We start from the raw sequence: 26,555 nt of genomic DNA, 5'->3' as shown, positions 1-26,555 counted from the left end.
AAACAACAACCCAGACTTTTTGTGATTTGGAAAGTAATGAGGAAATGCACTGATGAGTGTGGAATGACCAAATGTTTCATGGGAAGATATGTAAACACGCCACAAGCAAACCCAAACGAATGAACATTGTCACAAAACTGCCCTGTAATCTATTGAGCATTTGTTCTGACATAGTCTACTCACTGTGTAAGCTTTGTGCAAACAAATCAGGATGGGTGCTGAGTAAACAGGTCAGTGGTGGAACTGACTTGTTCCACCTCTAGAAACTGGAGGTGCCTGGAAACTGGAGAAGTTTCTTTAGGTCTTAGCTGGGCTGGCCTCTAAGTGCAATTCCGGCTATTATATCAATGATGTGGCACCTAGGAATATGGATTATTTCCCCTAGCCCTGCCCACATCTGTCATGCAGGAAACTAAGCCTGTTTTGCTTTGTATTCTTGCATTCTGGCATGTTCTTGGACTCGGCCCCAGAACCTCTTTTCCATGGCAGGAACCACCATTAAACGCATGAAGTAAAGAACATTGTGTTTCTGAGCATACACAGAGTGTGACCCCCCCCCCTTACTACTGAGTAACCAAGAGCCCCTGAATGGTTAAATATCAGGGGATTAAGGGATTCACGGAAGAGATTGGAACTCGCAGGCAGGCTTGGGCTGGGCCTCATTACATCACCATTTAAATTCTTAACAGCAGCTGTTGACTTAATGCTCCTCTCTTAACCAACAAGATATCTGGAGAGAGAGAATGGTTTAGCAGTGGTGGAGTGTCAGTGGCCCTCCAGATGTGACTAGACTCCAACTCCCATCATTCCTGGTTATTGGCTCTGCTGGCTGGAGCTGATGCGAGTTGGAGTCCATGCAGTTCTGTTGCTTGAAGCTACAGCAGCAGCATAGATGGGACTTTTACTCTCTCTGGTGAGCCCCTGAGCAGTCCAGCAACCACATCACTCTGTACAGCTGGAAGATCAAGGGGCAAAGTATCCAGCTGCTGATAACAGGAACTAAGGGCAGTGGGGCACCCTGGGACACAGGAGGGTGCGGGGAGAACAGAGCAGAATCAGATCCAGTCAAAACACCGCAACTTTAGGGTTCATTAGGTCAGGCCTGGTTGTACAGGACAGTCTGCAACAGGGCTGGGAGGACTTGAGGGATAGGAATAATAGAATTGTAGAGTTGGAAGAAACCTGTGGATCTAGTCCAACCCCCTGAAATGCAGGAATATGCAGCTAGCCTGTATAAAGATTGAACCCACAACCTTGGCATTATCAGCACCACAGTCTAACCAGCTGAGTAACTGGATACTACTTTGTTGTTTTGTTGTTGGTTTCTTGTTTGTTTTACTAGTGCCCAGAATGGGTTTATTTTACCCAGTTTTTGTTCTATTGCCGTCTTGTGCTTCCCTCCAACACCTTGGTCCTTGGAATCACTTTAGATCAAAGCCATGGAAAGCTAGTTGTGATGCTTTTGGGGAGCTCATCCTGCTGAGAGGGGCCCAGGATCTCTGCCACAATGACCTGCTCAAACCGTTTAGGTGCCCCGAGAGAGAGAACTCTGAACACAACATAGTGAAAAAGTTAGAAGGTCTCCCTCTGTGCCCCACCCCTTTAAACACTTCAAACACAACATCTAGCAGCAAGCAATACGTTTCACATTCTATCCACAACTTCTGGAAAACCCCAAGGCTGCAAGGAAACCCAAGCTGGAAAACCCCAAACAGCACAATAGCATTTTAAAATGAAACAGTCAAGCCAGGGTCAAGTTGTGATCTGGCAGCTTTCCACCCCAACAGTTCCTTTCAAGAGCCCCAAACACAGAGATGCTACAGCTGCTACATCCCCTCCTCTGCTTGTTCATCCTCTGGTTCCCTTAACCCAGGCTTCCTCAACCTCGGCCCTCCAGATGTTTTGAGACTACAATTCCCATCAACCCTGACCACTGGTCCTGCGAGCCAGGGATCATGGGAGTTGTAGGCCAAAAACACCTGGAGGGCCGAGGTTGAGGAAGCCTGCCTTAACCCACCCACCCACTTCCCCTGCATACTGGGACCGCAGCAAGGTGTTTGATCCAGACATTGATGCTTTTTTGTAGATTTTCTGTTTCTGGAAGCTCCCAAGTCAATATTTGAGAAAGGAAAGGAACAATATTCATGCAAAACTCAGTCCCGGATGAGGAAGCAAAGAGTGCACATTCCCAGAACCATGTCTCCACTCGTATTTGTAGACAATCACCTGCCCCCATAGCAATTTCATCTTTAAAATGCTAAATAAATAAATAACTAAAATCAATCAACAGAAGATCCAAGAAATGCCCTGCAAAGTGTGGTTTGGGCCTTTCAGACAAGCTAACTGTTATTGTTAACAGTTGCTGGCAAGTCACCCCAGTGAGCAAACAGTACTATCTAGTGGTTAGAACTTGCAACTACAAGCCAGCACAAGTCTCTGAGCTTGTAATGGCCAAAGATTATTATTTCAGCCCCTTCAGTATGAACAAGGGTGCATCAAAAAAAGAGAGGTCTCTTCTTCCAAGGAGCTTACAGTTACAACAGAGATGGCCACCAACTTGGGTCAGCTTTAAGAGGGTTGAATAAATTCATGGAGGACTATGAATGCCCACTAGCGATGATAGCTATTGCTGTGCCAGTTGGAGGCAATAATGCTTTTGAACACCACTTGCTGGGAACCACAGGAGGGGAGAGGGCTCTTGTGTTTGCAGGTTTCCCAGAGGCATCTGGTTGGCCAGTGTGAGAAGATGTTGGACTAGGTGAGCTGCCGGCCTGATTTAAATTATTGGACAATGATTCCCATCCCTCTCCGCCAACATGACCAATGGTCAGGGATGATGGGAGTTGTAGGCCACATCCACTGGAAGAAGCAAAGATCACCAGTGTCGAAGCAATGATTCTTCAACACCAACTTTGTTGGACTGGTCAGGTTGTTTGGATGCCTGATTATTGTCTTCTAAAGAAACTACTCTATTTTGAACTTTAAGAAGAAGAAGAAGAAGAGTTTGGATTTGATATCCCGCCTTTCACTCCCCTTCAGGAGTCTCAAAGCGGCTAACATTCTCCTTTCCCTTCCTCCCCCACAACAAACACTCTGTGAGGTGAGTGGGGCTGAGAGACTTCACAGAAGTGTGACTGGCCCAAGGTCACCCAGCAGCTGCATGTGGAGGAGCGGAGACACGAACCCGGTTTCCCAGATTACGTGACTACCGCTCTTAACCACTACACCACACTGGCTCAAATGGCTTAAAATGGAAAGCGCATTGCTGGTGGTTAACAAAAGAGGTTCAAAGATGCTCAAACTCAGGATGAAAGGGAGAAATGCGCTAAGAGGTAGGCTCGCTTGGCAAACCCTCACCGTGGTCAACTCCCGCCCGGAAACCAATGTCCCCATTGTGGAAGGATGTGTGGATTCTGAATTGGCCTCCACAGGCACTTACGGACTCACTGTTAAAACCGTGTTCATGGAAGACAATCTTACTTGGCTACGAGTGATTGCCAAAGAAGAAGTAGTAATTAAATTGTGTAGTGTAGTGCTTAGAGTGCAGGATTAAGGACTCTTGAGATCAGGGCTCAAATCCCTACTTCAGTACATGATTGCCAATGGGGTGATCTTGGGCCAGTCACTGTCTATCAGGCGAACAGAGTTGTTGTGAGTGTAAAACAAAAAGCGGGGCAGGAAGTGCTTATGCCACCATGAGGTTTTTGGAGGAAAGGTGAGATAGAAATGTGATGATGATAATAATAAATTAAAGCACACTGATTCCACCAAATGCTTCTGGGAAGTGTAGCTTAACTGTCCCAGAACTACAATTCCCAGCACCATTTGCAAACTACAACTCCCAGGTTTCCTGTGTGTTTTAAATGCATGGGGTGGATGTGACCATTGGCTAACACCATCCGCAAGGACAAGATTTCCCATTGCTGCTCCAGAAAAATCCTATTCAGAAGTGAAGCCGACTAACAACAAATGCATTTTATTTTTTCTCAGCAACAAGAGTTTCTCAGACACAAAACCTGAGTTTTCAGAACATTCACAGTGCAAGGGACTCTGTCTTCTGGCAAGGAATTTCGAGGCCCAGCAGAAATCTTGACACAGTGCATACTTGGAAAACAAAAACATCACGTGGGTCCTGGTTGAGCTGGGAATGTCCAGCCAGTGCAAATCAACAAAGAAAAGTGGGCCACTGAGGTCATGGAGCTGGAATTAAGAGGTTGATGATCACAATAGGCAGGATGATCAGGAACCAAACCAAGTTAGGGTTTATCTGAAGACACACACATCTTTCCAAATAAATCACTGTCATCTTCCTTCAGAGTGTAATAAGGAGATTGTTTGTACGCCATGAAACCATCCCATTGCTGCAAGGGATGCCTTAGGTCATCTTTGGGAAGTCAGAAGGTGCATCTAGGCAGCTACATCTTGGACCCCACACTTGAGGTTAGCAGGAACCGCGAAATCTGCAGGAGATGAGGGGTAACAGAAAGATTATTTCCCCTGAGTTCCTATAGGAATCACCCTCCCTCTGTGCCTGGGCACAGAACCCAAGAAGTCATGGCTGTCCACCCCTCAGACCAACCACCAAGCACGCCGGGAGCCCAGCCTAATTCTGGTTTACTCTGAAGCAAGTCCTACAGAGAGCAACATAACTTGCTCTCAAGTTAAAGTGCCAAAGGAATTGAGCCAGACAAAACTTATGGGCCTTCAGATTCTGAGGGTCTCCAACACCCATCACACCCAACAGAAGAAGAAGAAGAAGAGTTTGGATTTGATATCCCGCCTTTCACTCCCCTTCAGGAGTCTCAAAGCGGCTAACATTCTCCTTTCCCTTCCTCCCCCACAACAAACACTCTGTGAGGTGAGTGGGGCTGAGAGACTTCACAGAAGTGTGACTGGCCCAAGGTCACCCAGCAGCTGCATGTGGAGGAGCGGAGACGCGAACCCGGTTACCCAGATTACGTGACTACCGCTCTTAACCACTACACCACACTGGCTCAGGGCACAGTCAGGGATGATGTGAGTTGCAACCCAGCCAGTGTGGTACAGTGGTTAGAATGCCAGACAAAGACATGGGAGACCAGGGTTCAACTCCCCACTTTTCCAGGAAGATCGCCAGGTGACCTTGGGGGCCAGTCGCAGCCTCTCAGCCTCGCCTATGTCACAGGGTTGTTGTGTGGGTTAATTGAGGAGGGGGAGAACCACGTATACCCCTTTGAGGAAAAAGGTGGGATATAAATGCAAACAAACGCACATCTGGAGGGACACCATACTCAATTCTATATATACTCTGTTTCCTCATACGTAAGTCCAACTGTGTTCTATGAGACTTACGCCCTAGGAAGTGTTTGGAGGGTGTTATGTACTGAGAACAATAGGATCCAAACTGAAGCAGTCTGATTGGTCCTAGAACAATAGGATCCAAATTGCAGCAGTCTGATTAGTCCTAGAACAATAGGATTCAGAATGCAGCAGTCTGATTGGTCCTGGAACAATGCAGCAGTTTGATTGGTTGGCAGGAACCACCCAATCCTGCTCCAGATAGAAGTGAATCCACAACCTGATTGGCTTACAGTAGAATTCCGGAATTAGCCAATCATGTGCAGCCCATTGTGTAAATAATGTATATAAAGCAGATACTGTGAGGGGACTTTCATTCATTCCTCCTCACCACTATGAGCTGAATAAAGAGCATGAAATCACTTTGCGACTCTGAGTATATTTCACTGGCGACGAGGATGGGATCCCGCTGAGCTGACTGCCACACACAGCACCGCAGCACCGCCACCTGCCGCACTGCTGCCTCGCACCGTGTATCCAGGCTTCAGCTCCGGGACACAAGGAACTCAGAATGGCAGCCAACAGCAGCTTCTCGCCATTCAACCCAGCATCTGGAGACTGGGAAGCGTACGCCTCCCGTTTCACCTTCCTCCTAGAAGCCAAAGGGGTCACCGACGAAGAAGATGCCAAGAAGAGGGCGATATTCTTCAGCGTCTGCGGAGAGGAGACGTTTGAAATCGCCCGGGCTCTCCTTGCGCCTGAAGACGTCGCTACTGTTCCATACAAAACAATAATGGAACAGCTGAAGGGGCACTTTTCGCCGCAGCCCTCAGTGGTGGCTCGTCGAAATGCCTTCTACGCAAAGCGACAAGCCCCTGGGGAAACCATAACTGGGTTTGTGACCTCTCTCCGCCAAGCCGCCCGGTTCTGCAACTTCTCAGAGCTGGAGAACATGCTTCGTGACCGTCTCGTCGGTGGCCTGAAGGATGAGAAGCTGCAACGACGCCTCTACGCTAAGAAGGACCTAACGTTCCACGTCGCTCTGGAGGAGGCCCTGGCAACGGAAGCTGCCGAGAGGTCGACGCAAGAGGCACGGCCGAGCCTGCCATCCCAACCGAGGGTCCACCATGAAGACCTCACCGACGACTCAGGATCTGACAGGGAGGAGGTGCACCGAGTACAGCAGCGCACTCAAGCAGCGCACAGACCACAGCTGCCTCGACGAGAAGGAGGAAACTGCGCAAGCTGCGGGGAGAGTCACAAGAGGAGGACCTGCCGTTTCCGCAACGCAGAGTGCAGGCAGTGCAGAAAATCGGGACACATCGCCCGGGTGTGTCGGGCTCGGCCCACCCGACACCAGGCATCAGATGACCAACCCAAGAGCCCCAGGTCCCGGGGCCCAACGCACCAAGGCAACTCGACGGAGCTCACGGACTGCCAGGTATACCAGTTGCCCCACCCCAACGTAGAGAAAATTTATGTAGAGGTACAGATAGAGGGGGCCCCATGCCGCATGGAGCTTGACACGGGTTCAACTCTATCCATAATCTCGGCAAAGACCTTAAGGAAACTGTGTCCTACTGGGGGTCCCAAACTCAGGCCGGCCCCATTCACCCTACGGGACTTCCAGAAACGTAAGGTCCCCACAATGGGGGTGGGGACCTTCAGGGTGCAATACCGAGGGCGGACGCGACAACTGGACTTGCTTGTGGTCAAGGGCCCCTACATTAGCTTACTGGGATTGGCATGGTTTGGACCACTGGGGCTAGCTGTCACCGGGGTGAACCACACTAGCTTACAAGTGGACGTGGACGCCATATGCAAGGAATTTCCAGGGGTTTTCGACGGAAAATTGGGACAGTATACGGGCCCCCCCATTGCGCTACAGCTTGACCCCGCAGTACGACCGGTCAGGCTCAAGGCCCGCCGGGTCCCGTTCGCCTTGAAACCCCGTATAGACGAGGAATTGGACCGACTCGTGGAGCAAGGAGTGCTGGAGCCGGTGCCTAATGCCCCCTGGGAAACGCCAATCGTCACACCCGTCAAGCCTAATGGTTCGGTCCGCATCTGCGCAGACTACAAATGTACCATAAACAAGGCCCTCACGGCCCACGCATACCCAGTGCCAGTGGTCAGCCATGTCCTTGCCACCCTGGCTGGGTCGAAAATTTTTGGCAAGCTGGACTTGGCCCAAGCATATCAACAGCTGCCAGTAGATGAGGCCACAGCAGAGGCACAGACGATTGTGACGCACAGAGGAGCGTTCAGGGTAAAGCGGCTGCAATTCGGGGTCAGCGTGGCACCAGGCATATTCCAGAATCTAATGGACTCTCTCCTTAAAGGGATTCCTGGCGTCACCCCCTTCTTCGATGATGTGTTGATTGCCGGGCCCACACCAGAGGAGTTTGAGGACCGCCTCCGCACCGTTCTGCACCGTTTCCAGACGGCGGGTCTCAAGGTGAAGCGAGAAAAATGTCTACTAGGAGTGCCTCAGGTGGACTTTCTGGGATTTATGGTGGACGCAGAAGGGGTCCACCCGACGGGGGACAAGGTACGGGCCATTTGTGATGCCCCAGCGCCCAAGAGCAAGACTGAACTTCAGGCCTTCTTGGGACTATTGAACTTTTACCATTCCTTCCTTCCCCACAAGGCGGCGGTAGCGGAGCCCCTACACAGACTCCTGGACAAGCGGGCCCCTTGGGTGTGGGGCCAGCGCCAGGAGGCTGCATTCCAGGCAGTCAAGGACTTGCTTGTCTCAAACTCTGTCTTGGCACACTTCGACGAGAGGCTGCCAGTGGTGCTAGCATGCGATGCCTCACCCTATGGCATTGGCGCTGTCCTGGGGCACCAACTCCCGGATGGAAGAGAGGTACCGGTGGCGTACTTTTCCCAGACACTCAACGCAACCGAGCGGAACTACTCGCAAATTGACAAGGAGGGTCTGGCAATCGTGAAGGGAGTAAAAAAATTCCATGATTTCTTGTACGGGCGGCCCTTCACCGTGGTGACTGACCACAAGCCGTTGCTTGGCTTGTTTGCCCCCGAAAAGCAGACCCCCCAAGTGCTGTCTCCTCGCGTCCTCAGGTGGTCAATTTTCCTTGCCAGCTACCAGTATGCACTGATTCACCGCCCGGGGAAGGCAATGGGCCATGCGGACGCCCTCAGCAGGCTACCACTACCGGAAACAGGCCCTGACCCAGCACCTGCACAAGAGGTTATGAGCCTGGAGCTGCTTCCTGACCGCCCCATTCAGGCACAAGAAGTTGCACACCATTCCAAGAAAGATAGGGTCATCTCCCGGGTCCTGGACTGGGTGTGGAGGGGATGGCCCAGCAGCAGCCCCGGGCCAGAATTCGCCGGCTACACAACCCGCAAACATGAACTGTCGGCCCACAAGGGGTGCCTGTTATGGGGAAGCAGAGTCGTTGTTCCCCAGCCCCTCCGCAAAAGGGTCCTCACAGCCCTACACGAGACACACCCAGGGGTAGTAAGAATGAAGGCCCTTGCCAGGAGTTATGTGTGGTGGCCGGGGATCGATGGAGAGATAGAGGCTTGGGTCAAACACTGCCAGGCCTGCCAAGAATCCCGCCCAGATCCCCCAAGGGCCCCAGTCCAGTCCTGGGAGTCCGCCCGAGCACCATGGTCACGCCTGCATGTGGATTTCGCTGGCCCCTTTCAGGGGAAAACATTCTTCATAGTGGTGGACTCCTACACCAAATGGCTGGAGGTCGCACTGGTACCGTCCACTTCCACGTCCGCAGCCATCCGGGTACTACGCAGGCTGTTTGCAACCCACGGGCTCCCTGACACTCTCGTCTCAGACAACGGGACTGCATTTACGTCAGGAGAATTCCAAACCTTCACAGCACAGAACGCCATCCGCCACATCCGTTCAGCGCCGTTCCACCCTGCCACCAATGGCCAAGCAGAACGCATGGTGCGGACCACCAAGGACACCCTCCGCCGCATGACGCAAGGGGACTGGGAGTACCGCCTTGCCACATTCCTTCTAGCACAGCACAGCACCCCCAGCTCAACGACTGGCCGGAGCCCCGCTGAACTACTAATGGGTCGGCGCCTTGCAATCAGATTGGACCGCCTTCACCCCGATAGAGCTCAGGATGAGGTAGTCGTGGGGGAAGCCAGGAACCCCCGGACCTTCGAGGCCCAGGACCCAGTGTACGCAAAGAATTTTGGGGCAGGCCCGGCATGGGTACCCGCCACAGTCACCAGGGTCACTGGCCCAGTGTCGTACGAGGTGCTAACGGATGGGGGGCAATGCTGGCGCCGCCACTGCGACCAGATACGGCGACGATTCCCGGGAGAAAACCAGGAGGAGGAAAGGTCAGAGGAGTCCCAAGGGAACAGAGGGGCAGTGAGGCCCATAGAGCAGGAGGGGCCAGCAGGAGAGGCAGAATCAGTAAATACAGAGAGGACCCGTGAGGCCGAAAGGACACCGGAACCAGAACCACGACTGAGCGAGCCGGTTGCGCCAGACCAAACAGCCCCATCACAGCCAGCATCCTTGGAACACGAGCCAGAACCTGGAGCCCGGACCAGGGAACACCACAGGCCGCAACGCACACGTAGGCCGCCGGCATACCTTGAGGACTATGAATGCGACCTCCCGGGCAGGACTGGAACTTAGAGGGGAGGGGTGTTATGTACTGAGAACAATAGGATCCAAACTGAAGCAGTCTGATTGGTCCTAGAACAATAGGATCCAAATTGCAGCAGTCTGATTAGTCCTAGAACAATAGGATTCAGAATGCAGCAGTCTGATTGGTCCTGGAACAATGCAGCAGTTTGATTGGTTGGCAGGAACCACCCAATCCTGCTCCAGATAGAAGTGAATCCACAACCTGATTGGCTTACAGTAGAATTCCGGAATTAGCCAATCATGTGCAGCCCATTGTGTAAATAATGTATATAAAGCAGATACTGTGAGGGGACTTTCATTCATTCCTCCTCACCACTATGAGCTGAATAAAGAGCATGAAATCACTTTGCGACTCTGAGTATATTTCAGAGGGATTGTGCTTTAAGATGTCTAACACAAGAAAAGCCAGTCCCTTGGATATTCCTTAAGGGAAGTGCTGTGGCTCAGATTCCATCTTTGGCATCTCTAGGCAAGGCTGAGAGTGTTACTCCTGCCTTAAATCCCGAAAAGCTGCAGTTGGCCAGTGTAGACAATGCTCAGCTAGGTGGAACAACCATCTGGCTCAAGATAGGGCAAGCTACCTACATTTCTTGGTCCAGCAAGCGGAGGAGGCTAGGAAAACGAGATAATTTTCTGCACCGTTTCCAAACCACAGTCCCCAGGATCCTTCTGAGGAAGACACAATTGCGGAGCAGATACTGGCTTGCAGCTGAGAGAAGGCAGCCTCCAGATAAATGCTGCTGTGCTGTACCAGAAACCAGCCTCACCTATTTGTTTTGGCTTGGGCAGATTCAGGTTGTTCATCAGTTCAACGAAGGCCTCTCGGGGCAAGGTGAGGCGAGGATTCAGGGTCTTTTCTTCCTCTACTGTGGACACTGTCTGGCCTGCAAGGGAGGAGGAGATGCATCAAGGGGGGCCAGGACAGAAAAAAGAGTCTTGCGGCACCCAAAAGGCTCACATAGATTTATCAAGGCAAAGTTATTTGGGCCTACCAATGTGGGAATTATCTTCCTCAGTTGGCAGGCGGATATTTGTTCAAATGCCTGAACAGAGCTACTGCCTCTCACATTTCATGACCCCTTGACTCCACTTTTACAAATGTTTCCTTCTACACCTATGTTTATGTGTCCCTGTGAGTATACTGTAACTTTTTGACTTTCCCCCTCAACCCCGCCCCCCAATGATTTCCTGCATCATAAAGGGATAAACTTTATGGTGCCTGCAGCAAAAGGAAAGACAAACCACAATCTCGATTTATGACAGCCAATAAGAAGTGATGTGCATTGTACAATGTACAAAACATTGTACAAGTAATTTGCAAGCTCTATTTTTTTCCTGTATTATAATAAATGCTATGGATATTACATGACACATTATAGTTACATATGCAAAAAATTGACATTTATTTCGGGGAGACCTGTTTTCAAAAGATTTGGAAATGAAAGTTCATTCTTTTTGTTTTTAACCAAAGGTTCATCTAACTACACAACAGGAACATGAGGTTGTAAAAAAGTTGAAGCCCTAATGTGTATATTCATTCTCTCTCTCTCTCTGTGTGTGTGTGTATGTCAGGTGTGCACACCCCGCCCCGATCTGAGAAACACCCAGATCAACCTGAGCCCAAATCAAGTCAGGGTGTGGGGTTAATGTATAAATAGGGTTCTTTTAAAACCCTAATTAAGCATACATGTCAGGGGTTCAGGAGCAGAGGCAAGGGCAAGGGAGGAAACAGAGAGCGAGGGGGAGGAGGCAGAAGAAAGGATGAGTGATGACGACGACCCGAGATCTCCGAGTCTTTCCAGTGAATCGGAAGATTCACAGAAAGGAGCACCAGTGGCCAGGGCAAGGGGGGAGCCTAGGGGGACACCCCAGGAGGAAAGGGCCAGAGGGAGCTCAGAGGGGAGCAGTTGGAAATCGGGACCAGCGTCACCAACAGAGAGCAGGGGAGAGGAAGGGAGTCACAACAGGAGGGAGGGCACGAGTCAGGAGTGGCCACACCTCCATCAGGGAGCGAAGAAACGGTCAGACGGAAAGTGGAAGGTTGGGCGCGCGCGCCAAGTTCAAATGCACAGGAAGGTGGCGCAGTAAGCAGCCCGGAAAGGGAGCCAGGTCCTAAAGCCCGGCGCAAGGAGACAGAAGGGTCCGGGGGGTCAGCGTCAGAAGAGTCCCAGAAGGAAGAGACCCCGGGGGGCAGAGGGACCCAGAGAAGAACAGTCAGGCGGAAAAGGTGGAGTAAGGCTAGGATATTAAGTTGGTGTACAGGAGGCGGGGACCCAGACAGAGCTTCGCCGATCTAACCATAAGACGTAGAGTTGCACGCAGCAGCTTGAGAATGGGAACTGTAACTCAATAAAGACTTTTACTAAATGATCGCTGGCTAGCGTGATCCTCTGTGAGCTAGGATCGGGGAGCAACTCTGACAATACAGTTAACCCTAAATAAGCATATGGCCTACCCTCACTTCCGACTGCACTGAAGAGAGGAGGGTTCAGTTCTGCTGAGTGCTGCTTCGCTCTCATGTACGAAACACACTAGTGAAGCAGTCCTTAGTCTGGAGACGTTTATTTAAAGAAGCCTTCCTATGAGTTGATTCCAGCCATGCACACTGTGAACCATAGAACAATCTGCCTTCCTTTCTATCTATATACTGCTCAGTTGCATTTAATGTTTTAAATCCTCGTACATAACTTTTTTTGGGGTATGAAGTGGTTGATAAAATTTCATTCAAAAAACCAACACCACAATACTCTGTGCATCTGTTGAAGGGGGTCTTCAGTTTCTAGCACAGTAAATCTATCGGTCTCTAAGAGAACCACAAGGCACTGTGTTGATTGCAACAGAGATATTTAAGGATATTTAAGGAAAATGAGGAACTGAGCGAGGAACTGCATTGTCATCCAGTGTCCGTTGTACCACAGTGCTGCCCGCCCCCCAGCAGCAAATCTGAGACCCCAACTTACCGGTATAGTCATGGGCAGGGTAGATTAGGCAGTGGCCAGGGAGTGTGAAGATTTTTTCGTGGACCGACTGATACAGGGTCTCTGGGTTGCCTTGGATAAGACAGAGAGTCTTACTGAGCTAAGTTTCCTTCAACATCAGCTATTTTTGCCAACCTGATTCTCTAGGACAGCTGCTTTAGACAAGGGTCTTCAACACATTCCTCCCATTTGTTCAGCGAACACACAGTTAGGCAGGGGGACGGAGAAGCACTATGCATATGGGCCCTGCCTCCAACAGTATGCCCTCTGGCCATGCCCCTGACACCTATGCGTTAAGCATTAGTGCAAAGAAAGCATCTATGGAGCATATACTGGGGCACCGGCTGCCCACCCTGTTTACCTATTTGCCCACTGACCTTTCCCCATTTCTGACCAACCACCTTTACACCCACCCCCTTGTCACCCATTTTTAACAGTGGGAGGGGGGCCTTTAGAGGAGCTGACTAAAACACTCTGTGAAGCACCTCCCCCTCTGTTAAATGTCTGCCATCAGTGCTGCTTCCTCGCTCTCCTGCCTGCTGTTTGTCATGCAGTTGGTGTGGCTACCTGAACTGCACAGCGTGACGACAGCATTAGATTTTTATGTATATAGGAAGAAATGTGTAGTATATAGGAAGAAATGTGTAAGGCTCTTTCATGCATCCGGAACCCTAGGCAATCTGCATTTCTGGATGCATGGAAGTTGCATAAAAGCCTATTTCACATTAATGGGATGTGTGTGGACATTAGGGGGTGACCAGTGAGGTCCACTCCGGGCATTAAGTGTTCATTTGAAGTGGGGAGGAAGAAAACACATATACCCCCTTACAGGCTTGTTTTTTTGCAGAGGTGGCTGCACATTTCTACACAACAGTTTGTTGTCAATCTTATCCACAACACTCACATGGTGTTGTCTTCATTGAAACACCATCCCATATTTTTCCCCTTCAAAGAGACTTGCTCCGGAGAGCTACAATAAACAGAGTGGTCTAACAATCAATCCCTTTTCCTCAGGGACTCTGGGAATTGTAGCTCTGTGTGAGAGAAGCAAAGGGCTCCCAAAAATTCTCAGCACCTTTAACAAACTACTGCTCCCAGAATTCTATGGGGAAAACCATGGCTGTTTAAAGTGGTACCATGGTACTTCACATGTATGGTCTGAATGTGGCCAGGGAGAAATACAGTGCTATTGTAGGTAGACACATTCAGATTAAGGCAAAAAAATAAATAAATGGGTATAATTTGTCAAATGGAACACGACAGCCCATGTCTCCCCATAAATCTTGAAGCTACCCTCTAATACTGATGGTAGCCATTAAGACTGACCCAGATCTCATAGCTCCCTCCCCCTTGCAACAGATCAGAGTCCACCCTGATATGACCACCCTCCCTGGTTATAACTGGATCCACAAGGCCTCTGTACCTTGCTGGAAGTCTGTCCGTCCACAGCCCCGGATCAGCAAGGCATCACCAGTGAAAGCCATGCCTTTGTCATTCAGCACATACGTCAGGCATCCGTCTGTGTGCCCAGGGGTGGAACGAGCTTCCAGGGCCTGCAACAACAGCAGGGTGACATGCCATGAGATTCAAGCCTTGGAACTGCCAGTGTGATATAGTGCTTAGAGTGGGAGACCAGGGTTCAAATCCGCACTCAGCTGTGAAACTCGCTGAGCGGCTTTGAGCCAGCTGCAGTCTCTCAGCCTAACCAACATCGCAGGGTTGTTGTGGGGGTTAAATGAGGCGGGGGAGAGCCGTGTGTACACCACCTTAGAATCATAGAATCATAGAATCATAGAGTTGGAAGAGACCACAAGGGCCATCGAGTCCAACCCCCTGCCAAGCAGGAAACACCATCAGAGCACTCCTGACATATGGTTGTCAAGCCTCTGCTTAAAGACCTCCAAAGTAGGAGACTCCACCACACTCCTTGGCAGCAAATTCCACTGTCGAACAGCTCTTACTGTCAGGAAGTTCTTCCTAATGTTTAGGTGGAATCTTCTTTCTTGTAGTTTGGATCCATTGCTCCGTGTCCGCTTCTCTGGAGCAGCAGAAAACAACCTTTCTCCCTCCGCTATGTGACATCCTTTTATATATTTGAACATGGCTATCATATCACCCCTTAACCTCCTCTTCTCCAGGCTAAACATGCCCAGTTCCCTTAGCCGTTCCTCATAAGGCATCGTTTCCAGGCCTTTGACCATTTTGGTTGCCCTCCTCTGGACACGTTCCAGTTTGTCAGTGTCCTTCTTGAATTGTGGTGCCCAGAACTGGACACAGTACTCCAGGTGTGGTCTGACCAGAGCAGAATACAGTGGCACTATTACTTCCCTTGATCTAGATGCTATACTCCTATTGATGCAGCCCAGAATTGCATTGGCTTTTTTAGCTGCCGCGTCACACTGTTGGCTCATGTCAAGTTTGTGGTCAACCAAGACTCCTAGATCCTTTTCACATGTACTGCTCTCAAGCCAGGTGTCACCCATCTTGTATGTGTGCCTCTCATTTTTTTTGCCCAAGTGCAATACTTTACATTTCTCCCTGTTAAAATTCATCTTGTTTATTTTTGCCCAGTTCTCTAATCTGTCAAGGTCGTTTTGAAGTGTGATCCTGTCCTCTGGGGTGTTAGCCACCCCTCCCAGTTTGGTGTCATCTGCAAATTTGATCAGGATGCCCTTGAGTCCATCATCCAAGTCGTTGATAAAGATGTTGAATAAGACCGGGCCCAAGACAGAACCCTGTGGCACCCCACTAGTCACTCTTCTCCAGGATGAAGAGGAACCATTGATGAGCACCCTTTGGGTTCGGTCAGTCAGCCAGTTACAAATCCACTGAGTGGTAGCATAGTCAAGACCGCATTTTACCAGCTTCTTTACAAGAATATCATGGGGCACCTTGTCAAATGCCTTGCTGAAATCAAGGTAGGCTACATCCACTGCGTTCCCTTCATCTACCAGGCTTGTAATTCTGTCAAAAAACGAGATCAGGTTAGTCTGACATGACTTATTTTTCAGAAATCCATGCTGACTATTGGTGATCACAGCATTCCTTTCTAGGTGCTCACAGACTGTTTGCTTAATGATCTGCTCCAGAATCTTCCCTGCTATTGATGTCAGACTGACTGGGCGGTAATTATTTGGGTCCTCTCTTTTCCCCTTTTTGAAAATAGGGACAACATTTGCCCTCCTCCAGTCTGCCGGGACTTCGCCTGTTCTCCAGGAATTCTCAAAGATGACTGCCAGTGGTTCTGAGATCACATCTGCCAGTTCTTTTAATACTCTTGGATGCAGTTCATCTGGCCCTGGAGACTTGAATACATCTAAACTAGCCAAATATTCTTGTACTATCTCCTTAGTTATTCTGGGCTGTGTTTCCTTTGCTGAATCATTTGCTCCAAATTCTTCAGGTCGGGCATTGTTTTCTTTATCGGAGAAGACTGAGGCAAAGAAGGCATTGAGTAGTTGAGCCCTTTCTGTGTCCCCTGTTTGCATTTCACCATCTTCTCCTCTGAGTGACCCCATTGTTTCTTTGTTCTTCCTTTTGCTACGAACATACCCATAAAAGCCTTTTTTGTTGCTTTTAACCTCTCTAGCAAGCCTGAGTTCATTCTGTGCTTTAGTTTTTCTGACTTTGTGTCTACACGTGCTGGCTATTTGTTTGAATTCCTCTTTGGTGGTTTCCCCCCTTTTCCATTTTTTGTACACATCCTTTTTTAATCTTAATTCAGTTAAAAGTTCTTTAGATAGCCACCCTGGCTTCTTTAGGCACCTTCCATGTTTCCGTCTCATTGGTATTGCCTGACGTTGTGCTTTTAGTATCTCCCTCTTAACAAACTCCCAGCCATCATGAACTCCCTTTCCTTTTAGTATTGTTGTCCATGGGATCTCACCCAGCACTTCCCTAAGTTTTATGAAGTCGGCTTTCTTAAAGTCAAGAAATTGAGTCCTAGTATGCTTGGCTGCTCCTTTCCGCTGTATAGTAAACTTCAGAAGAGCATGATCACTCGCGCCTAATGATCCTTCCACTTCTACCCCACTAATCAGGTCATCAACATTGGTTAGGACCAGATCTAAAATGGCGGTTCCTCTTGTTGCTTCTCCCACTTTCTGGACAATGAAGTTGTCTGCAAGGCCAGTGAGGAATCTGTTTGACCTTATGCTCTTGGCTGAGTTTGACGTCCAACAAATATCCGGGTAATTGAAGTCCCCCATTACTACTATCTCCCTTCCTTTTGCATGCTTGGCCATCTGTTCCAGGAAGGCATCATCTATGTCCTCCGTTTGGCTTGGGGATCTATAGTAAACTCCCACAATGAGGTCTCTGTTATTCTTCTCTCCCTTAATTTTGATCCAAATGCTCTCACTTTGGCTTTGAGGATCTAAATCTTGGATCTCTTCACAGGTATACACATCCCTGACATATAACGCCACTCCTCCTCCTTTCTTGTCTGGTCTGTTTCTCTGAAATAGATTGTATCCCCCCATTATTACATTCCAATCGTGGGACTTATCCCACCAGGTTTCAGTGATGCCTATTATGTCATATTTAGTTTGCTGTACCAAGAGCTCAAGCTCATCTTGTTTATTTCCCATGCTTTGCGCATTAGTGTACAGACATTGAAGTCCATTAATCATTCCCCCGTGTCTCTTATTTAAGGATTTTTTCCTCCCACCACTAGGTCCGCGTGCTGTTTGCTCCATTTGGTCTATGACCTTGACCTTGAGCTCCCTGGAGGAAAAGGTGGGGTGTAAAATCAATCAAACAAACAAACAAACTCACAAAATCCCCAAATTTGAGGGTGTGCCCTTCCTGGATTAAGAGGTCAGCAGAGGCACCACTATGTTTGGAGATGACACTCCGGCAGCCTGGGAGAAGCTTCTTCAGCAATCCGGTGCCTGTGATGTGGTCTGCATGGCAGTGAGTGTTGACTGAGAAAGAGGAAAAGAAGCTTGGGGTTATTATTGCAAGACACAAAAATCAAAGCATTTAACAAAGAAGTGGGGAGCCTGTGCCCTGCCTCAGATGTCATTGGGACTCCAACTCCCCGTTGGTCTCAGCCAACATTGCCAACATTGAGGGATGATGGGATTGGTCCTCTAAATGTTTCTGGAGAACCACAGATCTAACGCCACAGTCAGGCCAGGCCGTTTTGCCACCTCAGGTGCCAAAATGCCTTGGGCCAGTGTGGGTTACCATCTCCTTCCTGATTCAAAGGTACGATTCTATTATTCTACTCTTCCGCTACCTAGTGGTAGAAAGTGGAATATGCCATTTCTTTTCTGTTCCATTTTAACCTAGCAATACCCATGAAGGCCAGGTTTTACTAACCTGCTCTTGGGAGCTGGAAAAAAAATCCACTTTTATTTTTGCAATTTCATTATATGTACAGTCGTACCTCAGAAGTCGAACAGAATCTGTTGCGGAAGTCTGTTTGACTTCTGAAAGTTTGGAAACTGAAACGCGGCTTCTGATTGGCTGTAGGAAGCTCCTGCAGCCAATCGGAAGCCGCGGAAGGCCCACAGGACGTTCGGCTTCCAAAAGAACGTTCAAAAACCGGAACACTCACTTCCGGTTTTCGTTTGTTTAACAAGCTGGAACGCTCGACTCCCAAGGCAATTGGGAGCCGAGGTTTGACTGTATTAAAAATTAGTTTTTATTAAAGATGTTATTGTCTTAAAAAACAAATAAACAAGTACATATAGCATCTCTATATTCATTTTCACGCTTTTCACACTTTTTCACACTTCAGTTACATTCCATACAAGATCCTATTCTCATAGATGTTGTACGGTTGAGGGGGGAAAGAAGGAAGGGAGAGAGGGAGGGACGGAGTGAGGAGGGAATAATAAGGTTTTGTTCTACTTCAAAAAAAGGGGGAAAAATTTAAGTGATTTACAGCAATGTACACACACATGCAATAAAAACCAAGTAAAAAATTAAAACCACAGATCATTCACTAACCATTACAGGGGATGCTTTCTTAATTGTCTGCATAAGCCTAGCAGCATAGCTGAGTTTTCATCAAACATTTAAAGGTGGAAAAAGAGGATGCTGTGCTGAATCTCTCTCGGAGGAGCATCCCATGGCACTGGGCCAAGCCATGTTTTCACACTGATGTCAAATGAGGGTGACCATCATGGCGGGTGACCAGCAATGCTCCTACAGGTGATCTGAGTGATGAGGCTGAACCGTAAGGGTCCAGGTGGTACCTAGATTAGCCAGGAACTAAGTTGCTCAGGGCTCTGTAAACAAATGCAAGGACTCTGAACCTGTGGGCTTCCTTGGGAGCATGTTACACTACTCCAACTGCCTTGATCCATCCAGGACTGAAGAAAAACCTCCTCCTCTCACCTGCATATACCAAATTCAGACCAAGCTGCTTCACCAGGGTCGAATCCCTCTTGGCTGTCTCCAGAACTGGGTCTATCAGAACTGCCTCCTTGGTCTTCAAATCTGCCAGCAAGTAGGTATATGTGGAACTCTCTGATTCAAAGAGCTGGGGAGGGGAATGCAGAGATATATCTGGTTAGTCCATGAAAGGTGATAGGTGGGAGCGTCTGAGGATCCCTTTCCCCAAAGCAGCCCCCTCCTCCAGTGGCCCTTGTGCTTAGGAAGAAAAGGACCCCTGCCCCTAATAACAGCAACAACCGGGGTATGGGTGCGCAGTCACATGGAGAGGAAGCTGGAGGTCATAAGCCAAAGGCAACATGAAGTGCATCAGCGCATAGGCCAGAGTGCCTCCACACCAGGCCTAGTGGCTAAAGCAGGAAGCGGGCTTCTAATCCCTCGCCCTGGGGAATCTCTTGATTTATATTCTTTCCAAATTAACGTCCACAAATATACTCCCGCTACAGAAAAATATTTTACGTGCCTTTGTATGTAAGGAGTTGGATCTTTTAGCGTTGGTTCTTTTATGCTCTGGGTCTATTTTATTTTCTTTATTTCGCAACATTTATATATACAACTTGATTGTAAGACTAAACTAAACCGCAAAGCGGTTTACAAAAGGAAAAACAAACAAACAATGAAATAAACCAGTTTAAAACAACTATTTAAAAGATTTGAAAAAAATATTTACAATCAATGATAAACTAAAATCCAGATTAAAACACCCACCAAGCTTTGCCTAAGCAAGCATGTTTTTAGCAGGAGCTGTAAAGAATACAGTGAAGGCGCCTGCCTGGTGTCAGGGTAGTATTAGGGAGGTGCCTTCGTTGTACTGCTTTAAAAAGGTAAAGGTAAAGGGACCCCTGACCATTAGGTCCAGTCGTGACCGACTCTGGGGTTGCGGCGCTCATCTCGCTTTATTGGCCGAGGGAGCCGGCATACAGCTTCCGGGTCATGTGGCCAGCATGACTAAGCTGCTTCTGGCTAACCAGAGCAGCGCACGAAAATGCCGTTTACCTTCCCGCTGGAGCGGTACCTAATTTATCTACTTGCACTTTGATGTGCTTTCGAACTGCTAGGTTGGTAGGAGCAGAGCCTGAGCAACGGGAGCTCACCCCGTCGCAGGGATTCAAACTGCCAACCTTCTGATCGGCAGGTCCTAGGCTTTGTGGTTTAACCCACAGTGCCACCCGCTTTAGGCACTAAAAACAAACAAACAAATCTTTTGTTTTGGCCAGCCTATCCAGACATGTGATTTTTATTCCATATACTTGCTTTAAAACAAAAACAAACAAAAAAATCTCTTCTGGTCTTTCTGCAGTTTTAAGAAGTTACATACATACACCCATTTAAATTTTTTGACTGCGTCTGACTTTCTTATTAAATATTTGCACCATTTTATGTAAGCTGCTTAAAGATTCTTCCTTCTTTCTTAGATTAAATAGTCTATAAATTGTGTTAACCGACTAAATAAAAATACCCACATTACATTTGGTATTGTATTATTTAGGAAAGTTGCTTGCCTGCCCATTCTCTATGCATTGAGACACCTCATGATGTATTGCAGCCAAATTCTGCACGACGGCACCTGAGATGAGGGAGCTGGTTTTTGACTATGCTTGAATATGCCATTTTGAATCAAGATGTTGGACCGAAATTCTCAAAGGTGTGCTGCTTTCTTTGAGTTCTTACAATCCCAGAGATGCACTGGGTTTGAGGCTCTTCATATAAAATGAAGAAATGGCCATGTTCTTTTAAATGTGCCTAACTGCTCCCTGCTCCCACATCGCTCAAGTGTAACAGTTTTCCACTTTTGCCCAATTTGGCTACTCTCCAGATCTTAGCAAGGCTTTCCTCCAATGGCACAGTACTTTATATTCCTACCACTGACTTCTCTATCGGTATTCTTGATGCAGGTCATAAGTTCCAGACCTACTCACAGAAGAACTTGCTTCCTAACATTGCTTATATCCAAGCAGGCTGGACCCAGGGGTCAAGAAGGTGCAGTTAATCATCAAACCGATTACAGCCCCAAGAATCTAGCAGACACACCAGTACTGTGTTCCATTTAGAACATGGCTTGCTTGTTTTATCATTCTGAAAGTTTTAAAAGTCTGCATAACTATAGATAAAGTTCAATCTGAAATTAAGATAAGATGTTGGTATCTCTGGTATCTTTTACAGCATGGATGCATGTTCTGTATTATTTTATTGGTATTAGTGTTACAAGGCCTTCAGCTAGAACAATAAAATAATTGTGTATTATGTTGTTGTAAACCAACCTGGGACCTTATGAGGAAGGGCAGGTAAAAAAATTAAAAAGGAGGGGAGAATCAGGGATTTGGAGTCCAGCTTTGCTGTTGTTTTAAAAAATGTCAAGATGGTCAACAATACAAGTGAGAGAATAATATGATAACCTAAAAAAGGGACCATACACATCAAAAAAATTAATTTATGGTAATTATTTCAAGTGAAATATATAACAATTGCGTTTAAGAAAGCACAGTAAATTGAAAGACAATGAATTACAACTTAGCAAAATAAATGATAAGTAAATAAACATTTGTATTATACCTGATTATGCAGGATTCTATCCAATGCTAGTCCAGTCTGGACTCTGCATTTAAAGCAGAATAGCACTATAGACAGTACTGGCTTCCCAGTCCTGGGAGCTATAGCTTGTTAAGGGTGCTGAGAGTATTTGGGAGACTCCCGTTCCTCTCCCAGAGCTCTGGTTTCGAACTTGGTTTAACAATCAGTCCCTCTTCCTTTGGGAGCTCTGAGAGTTGCAACTCTGTTAGGGAAATAGGGAGGTCTCCCAGCGATTCTCATGACCCTTAACAAACTACAGCTCCCATTATTCTGTTGAAGGAAACTGTGACTGTGGTATCATGGTGATTTAACTGAGTCTTACTTCAATGTGGTACACACAGCCCTGTCTCCCAATATCCCTCAGCATCTGAAACCTTGACTGCGGCCGAAGCTGGCCCTAAAATTAAGCACATATATTTTGGGTGCAGAGGGAAGAAAGAGAAAACTAGGATGCATTCCTATATGCTGTTACTTATTTATTATGGGAAGCCTCTTATGACCTTGGGCCGCTCACTGCCTCTCAGCCACGAGTGCCAACTTGAATCTTTGGCAATCACTCGTAGCTGAGTAAGATTGTCTTCCATAAACATGGTTTTAATAGTGAGTCCGTAAGTGACTGTCGAGGCCAATTCTGGATCCACACGTCCTTCTACAGTGGGGCATAGGTTTCCGGGTGGGTGTTGATCACAGTGTGGATTTGCCAAGTGTGCCTTCCCTAAGCACGTTTCTCCCTTGCGTCATGAGTTTGAGCATCTTCAAAGCCCATGACATCTTTGGTAAAGGCTGTTCTCCAAGTGGAGTGCTCGCAGGCCAGTGTTTCCCAGTTGTCAGTGTTTATACTACATTTTTAAAGATTTGCCTTGAGAAAGTCTTTAAACCTCTTGTTGACCACTGGCATTACACTTTCCATTTTTAAGTTCAGAATAGAGTAGCTGCCAACTTGAATGAAATATGGGTGGCAGGTAAGGCCCACCCAACATAATCTATCATAAGGCATGCATATTATTTGAATGGCAATGCTTATCAACTTTCGGGGGGGGGGCTGGAGTCCTCAAATATTTTATTGGGAGGGTCAAGGGGACCTCGGTCCCTAGGAGATGGCTTGTATGCGCTCGCCTCGGCCTAACAGGGTTGCTGTGAGGGTTATATGGGGAAGAGGAGAATGATGCACACCACTTGGAAGAAAAGATTGCCTGCAAATGTACAGTGGTACCTCAGGTTATATACACTTCAGGTTACAGACCCCGCTAACCCAGAAATAGTACCTCGGGTTAAGAACTTTGCTTCAGGATGAGAACAGAAACCGTGCTCCGGCGGCAGCGGGAGGCCCCATTAGCTAAAGTGGTGCTTCAGGTTAAGAACAGTTTCAGGTTAAGAACAGACCTCCGGAATGAATTAAGTACTTAACCCGAGGTACCACTGTACTTCTTGTTGTTAGCTTTGAAAAGCAGGGTAGATGTTACTCAGAAGGAAGCTCTGTGGAACTCAACTGACTTTGAAGCCTAGGTGCCCAGGAACAAGTGGCGAAAAGGAAGATAAGGCATCCAGGAAATGGAACACAAAATCCCAGCTCCTCTGCCTCCACAATGTAGCAGCCAAGAGAAACATGCATGCATGCTGATCCCATAACAACAAACAGCACCCCCTTGGAAGTACTCTAGGCTTCCAGTAATCTGGAACAGCAAACAAAAATCCAGCAAGTGGAGCTTTTCAGCAGAGCTTTCCAGCTGCATACAGGCTGTGCATTCAAAGTGCACTGCCCCCTCCCTTTCCTTAAAAGAAAGAACGAACCCTGGGAACTGTAGTTTGGCCCTCACAGAGCTGCACTTCCAAGGACCCTTAACACAACTACACTTCCCAGAATCCGTACGTGTGTGTTTATGTGCTTTAAACGTAAGGAGAGGGCAGCTTCGCAACTATAAAAGTTCTGCTTGCCTTGCAGTCGTGCACAGAGGCAGAGGAGCCCTATGGGATGGGAAACGTTGGCAACCTACAGAAGCACAAACACACACGCATCCAAACCAACAGTACTGCCAAATAAATTCAATGGAAGGTTGCTGCTGCTGCTATTGTTTCAAGAGCGGGGTAGAAGGGTCCCGATCCTGCCTGCCACCCTTCGGGGTGGAGGACGGGGCGCCTCGGATCAGCTCACCTGTCGGAAGAGCAGCCCCTGGCGCTGCGCGGTGCGGACGCAGTAGCATCGCCGGGGAAGGCTGGCCCGGGCCGGAGCGGCGCCCAGGACCCGCAGAGCAGCCGCGGCTGCAGCAGGGCATCTGCGGGACAGAGACATCGGGCGCGCCACACTTGGTGGAAATGAAAGGAGAGGAGCGACGCCCTTTAAAAGTTCAGAGGCTGGGTCAGGAGCGGCGGCGGAAAAGTGGGCGGGCTGCGAGCCTCCTTAAAGCGCCACGCAGCGGCAGGAGCCCTCTCCTTGTTTTGGCTTTTCCTGCCAACTGACGAACCTTTTTTATGAATGCAGGAGCAAGAGCTGGCGTGCCAAAAAGTCCTGTTTAGTGCTACTGTAATCACAAGATTTACTGGCAACAAACTCTTAACCTGGGCTTTGGTCCCAAGGGCAAAGCACAGAACCCTTGCCACAAGTCGCGATAAGAGCTAGAGAGCCAACTTGCCCAGATAAACACATTCTAGGAATGAGAGTTCTTATGGACTCCACCAGATTGACTCCACCAGATGATTGATTGCTCAGATAATACATTCCAGAGAAACCCATTTGGCGGAGTTCACCCCCTTCAACACACATTCATGCACACAGTCTATTCATGCACACATGGGTAAGAATGAAGAACCTTCAGCGTTTTGCCTTGCAGTATATTATATCTTCCTTTGGCTAGGATTTATTCAATCCTCTTCCTACCTGAGGTTCCTACCTTTCCCACCTTCTGCAGTCACTGATCAGTACTGTCTTAGGGACTGGCCACTGTGAAGTATTTAATTGAATCAGAGCACCAGGCTAAGATGAATGCTATTTGCATGTGTGTGATTATTTGCAAAGGTGTATGTTTAAGTCCCTGGCTGGCTGGGACATCACTAGCACTGCACTTTGCAGCATGCATTACCATCCTCTAAGCAAATTAAAATAAATTAAAAAATAAGGTTTTTAAAAGGGGGGGGGGGGGAAGCCAGGAGATCCGGGGCCCAGTGCAAAAAATCTGGGACTTGGGCCTCCCACCCCTGAAATGCAATGCACCTGTTCCAGCAGCATAACTATAGCTAAGACTATATATGCTTCCACTCACAAAGTAGGGTAGTCTAATCCACATTCAAAAAGTGGTTATATCATTCATATCAATGAACTACCATCACTATAACACTTTTAAAATCAAAGGTAGGCAAAGGCACCTGGCTAGCTCAAAGTAGAGCTGAACCGGCAGGTGTAAAGTCTACGTGCAGGGAGGTTCTCGTAAACAAGAAGCCTGCAACGATTACATGCTATCGTTCTTTGTGCAAAGGGCAGCCTCGTTTTTCTGTTTTACAACGCTAAAATGTGTGTACTTAAGCTACATGGATATTATTGCAGTTTGCTGTGTGACTTGGGGGACGCTGTGCGAGCACTAGAGGGTAGGGCATGTTTGTGTGTAAAAGGTGAGGCAGTGGGATTTGTTGGTGCAATACAATATGGAGGGACATGGATATACATAGCCAGAGCACACAGTCGAGGTGTATATATCCATTATCGTTAGGGTGGGGAGCTGGAAATCTTTAACTAGTGCAATTACGCTTCAATTTCAATGTTTTACATTGCCGTTTTCTATAGCCCAAAGGGCAAGAGATGTACAGTATTCTTGCATGAGATGGGGAAATACATTTTAATTTATTTTATTTTATTTTTTGCATTGTGTGGGTGGGTACTTTTGATACAGAGAGAGAATGGGGAAAGAGGTTTTACCCGCAACACAGCAGATCATGGTAGAAAAAGTGGTCTCTTATTGGGCTTCCTTCCTTATTTATTCCATTCATATCCCACTTTTGTATCCAAGGAGTTCAAGGGGCATACATGGCTCTCCGCCTCCCTCCTCATTTAATCCTCACAACTACCCTTTGAGGTAGGTTAGGGTGAGAGGAAGTGACTGGCCCGAGGTCACCCAGTGAACTTTGTGGCCGAGTGAGAATTTGAACCCCCTTCTCCTAGGTCCTTTTTGGACCAACTAAGCACTACACCACCACTGACTTACACACAGCCTTCTTTTTTTGCAGATAGAAATGCCCCTATTCTTTACTTACTTATTAAAAAGGCTGCAAACTGACATTCCCTGTTTTATCTAGGGGGCGGGGCAGGGATGTCTGTATAGGAGGCAGAACAGGTTCTGGCAAATTTCAGCACCAAGTCTAAATGCCTAGCTTTCATCCCTAGTAAAAACGGCCTTGATCTAATGTGAGAATATTCTGGAACACAAAGAGATTTTCCAAAGGCGATTGTATATAATAATGCTCACACATCCATCCATCCTAATACAGCATCAGTAAATAGCTCCCACCCTTTTAAAACGTTGACCCGCTCCTGGAGTATGACTAACCCTAGCTTGAAACACAGACATTAACGAGGGGAAAGAGCTGCTGCTCAGTGACTGAGCAACTGCTTTGCATGCAAAAGGTCCCGGGGTTCAATCTCTAGGCTGGGTTGGGGGGAAAACCCTAGTCTGAAA

At 47.9% G+C, this 26,555-nt stretch overlaps 1 protein-coding gene across 2 annotated transcripts; it reads right to left on the bottom strand.

Moving 5' to 3' along the window:
* Positions 1-3,960: 3,960 nt before the first annotated feature.
* ETHE1 (ETHE1 persulfide dioxygenase) lies at positions 3,961-26,462 on the bottom strand. Of its 2 annotated transcripts, none has more exons than XM_082233115.1 (7): positions 26,427-26,462; positions 19,264-19,408; positions 17,692-17,840; positions 14,339-14,468; positions 12,898-12,987; positions 10,705-10,821; positions 3,961-4,460 (listed from the first exon to the last, which is right to left on the bottom strand). In XM_082233115.1, the coding sequence occupies exons 1-7, from the start codon at positions 26,445-26,447 to the stop codon at positions 4,408-4,410; spliced, it is 705 nt and encodes a 234-aa protein (XP_082089241.1). In that variant the 5' UTR covers positions 26,448-26,462; the 3' UTR covers positions 3,961-4,407. The 2 variants fall into 2 exon arrangements, with proteins under 2 accessions (XP_082089241.1, XP_082089240.1); XM_082233114.1 differs by lacking the exon at positions 26,427-26,462 and adding an exon at positions 24,044-24,255.
* Positions 26,463-26,555: the final 93 nt, after the last annotated feature.

This window comes from Podarcis vaucheri (genome assembly GCF_965113315.1).
Source record: "Podarcis vaucheri genome assembly, chromosome: 7".
In the NCBI taxonomy this organism is placed as follows: domain Eukaryota; kingdom Metazoa; phylum Chordata; class Lepidosauria; order Squamata; family Lacertidae; genus Podarcis; species Podarcis vaucheri.
The sequence above is the reverse complement of the archived record's forward strand: the minus strand, read 5'-3'. Positions and strand labels throughout refer to the sequence as shown.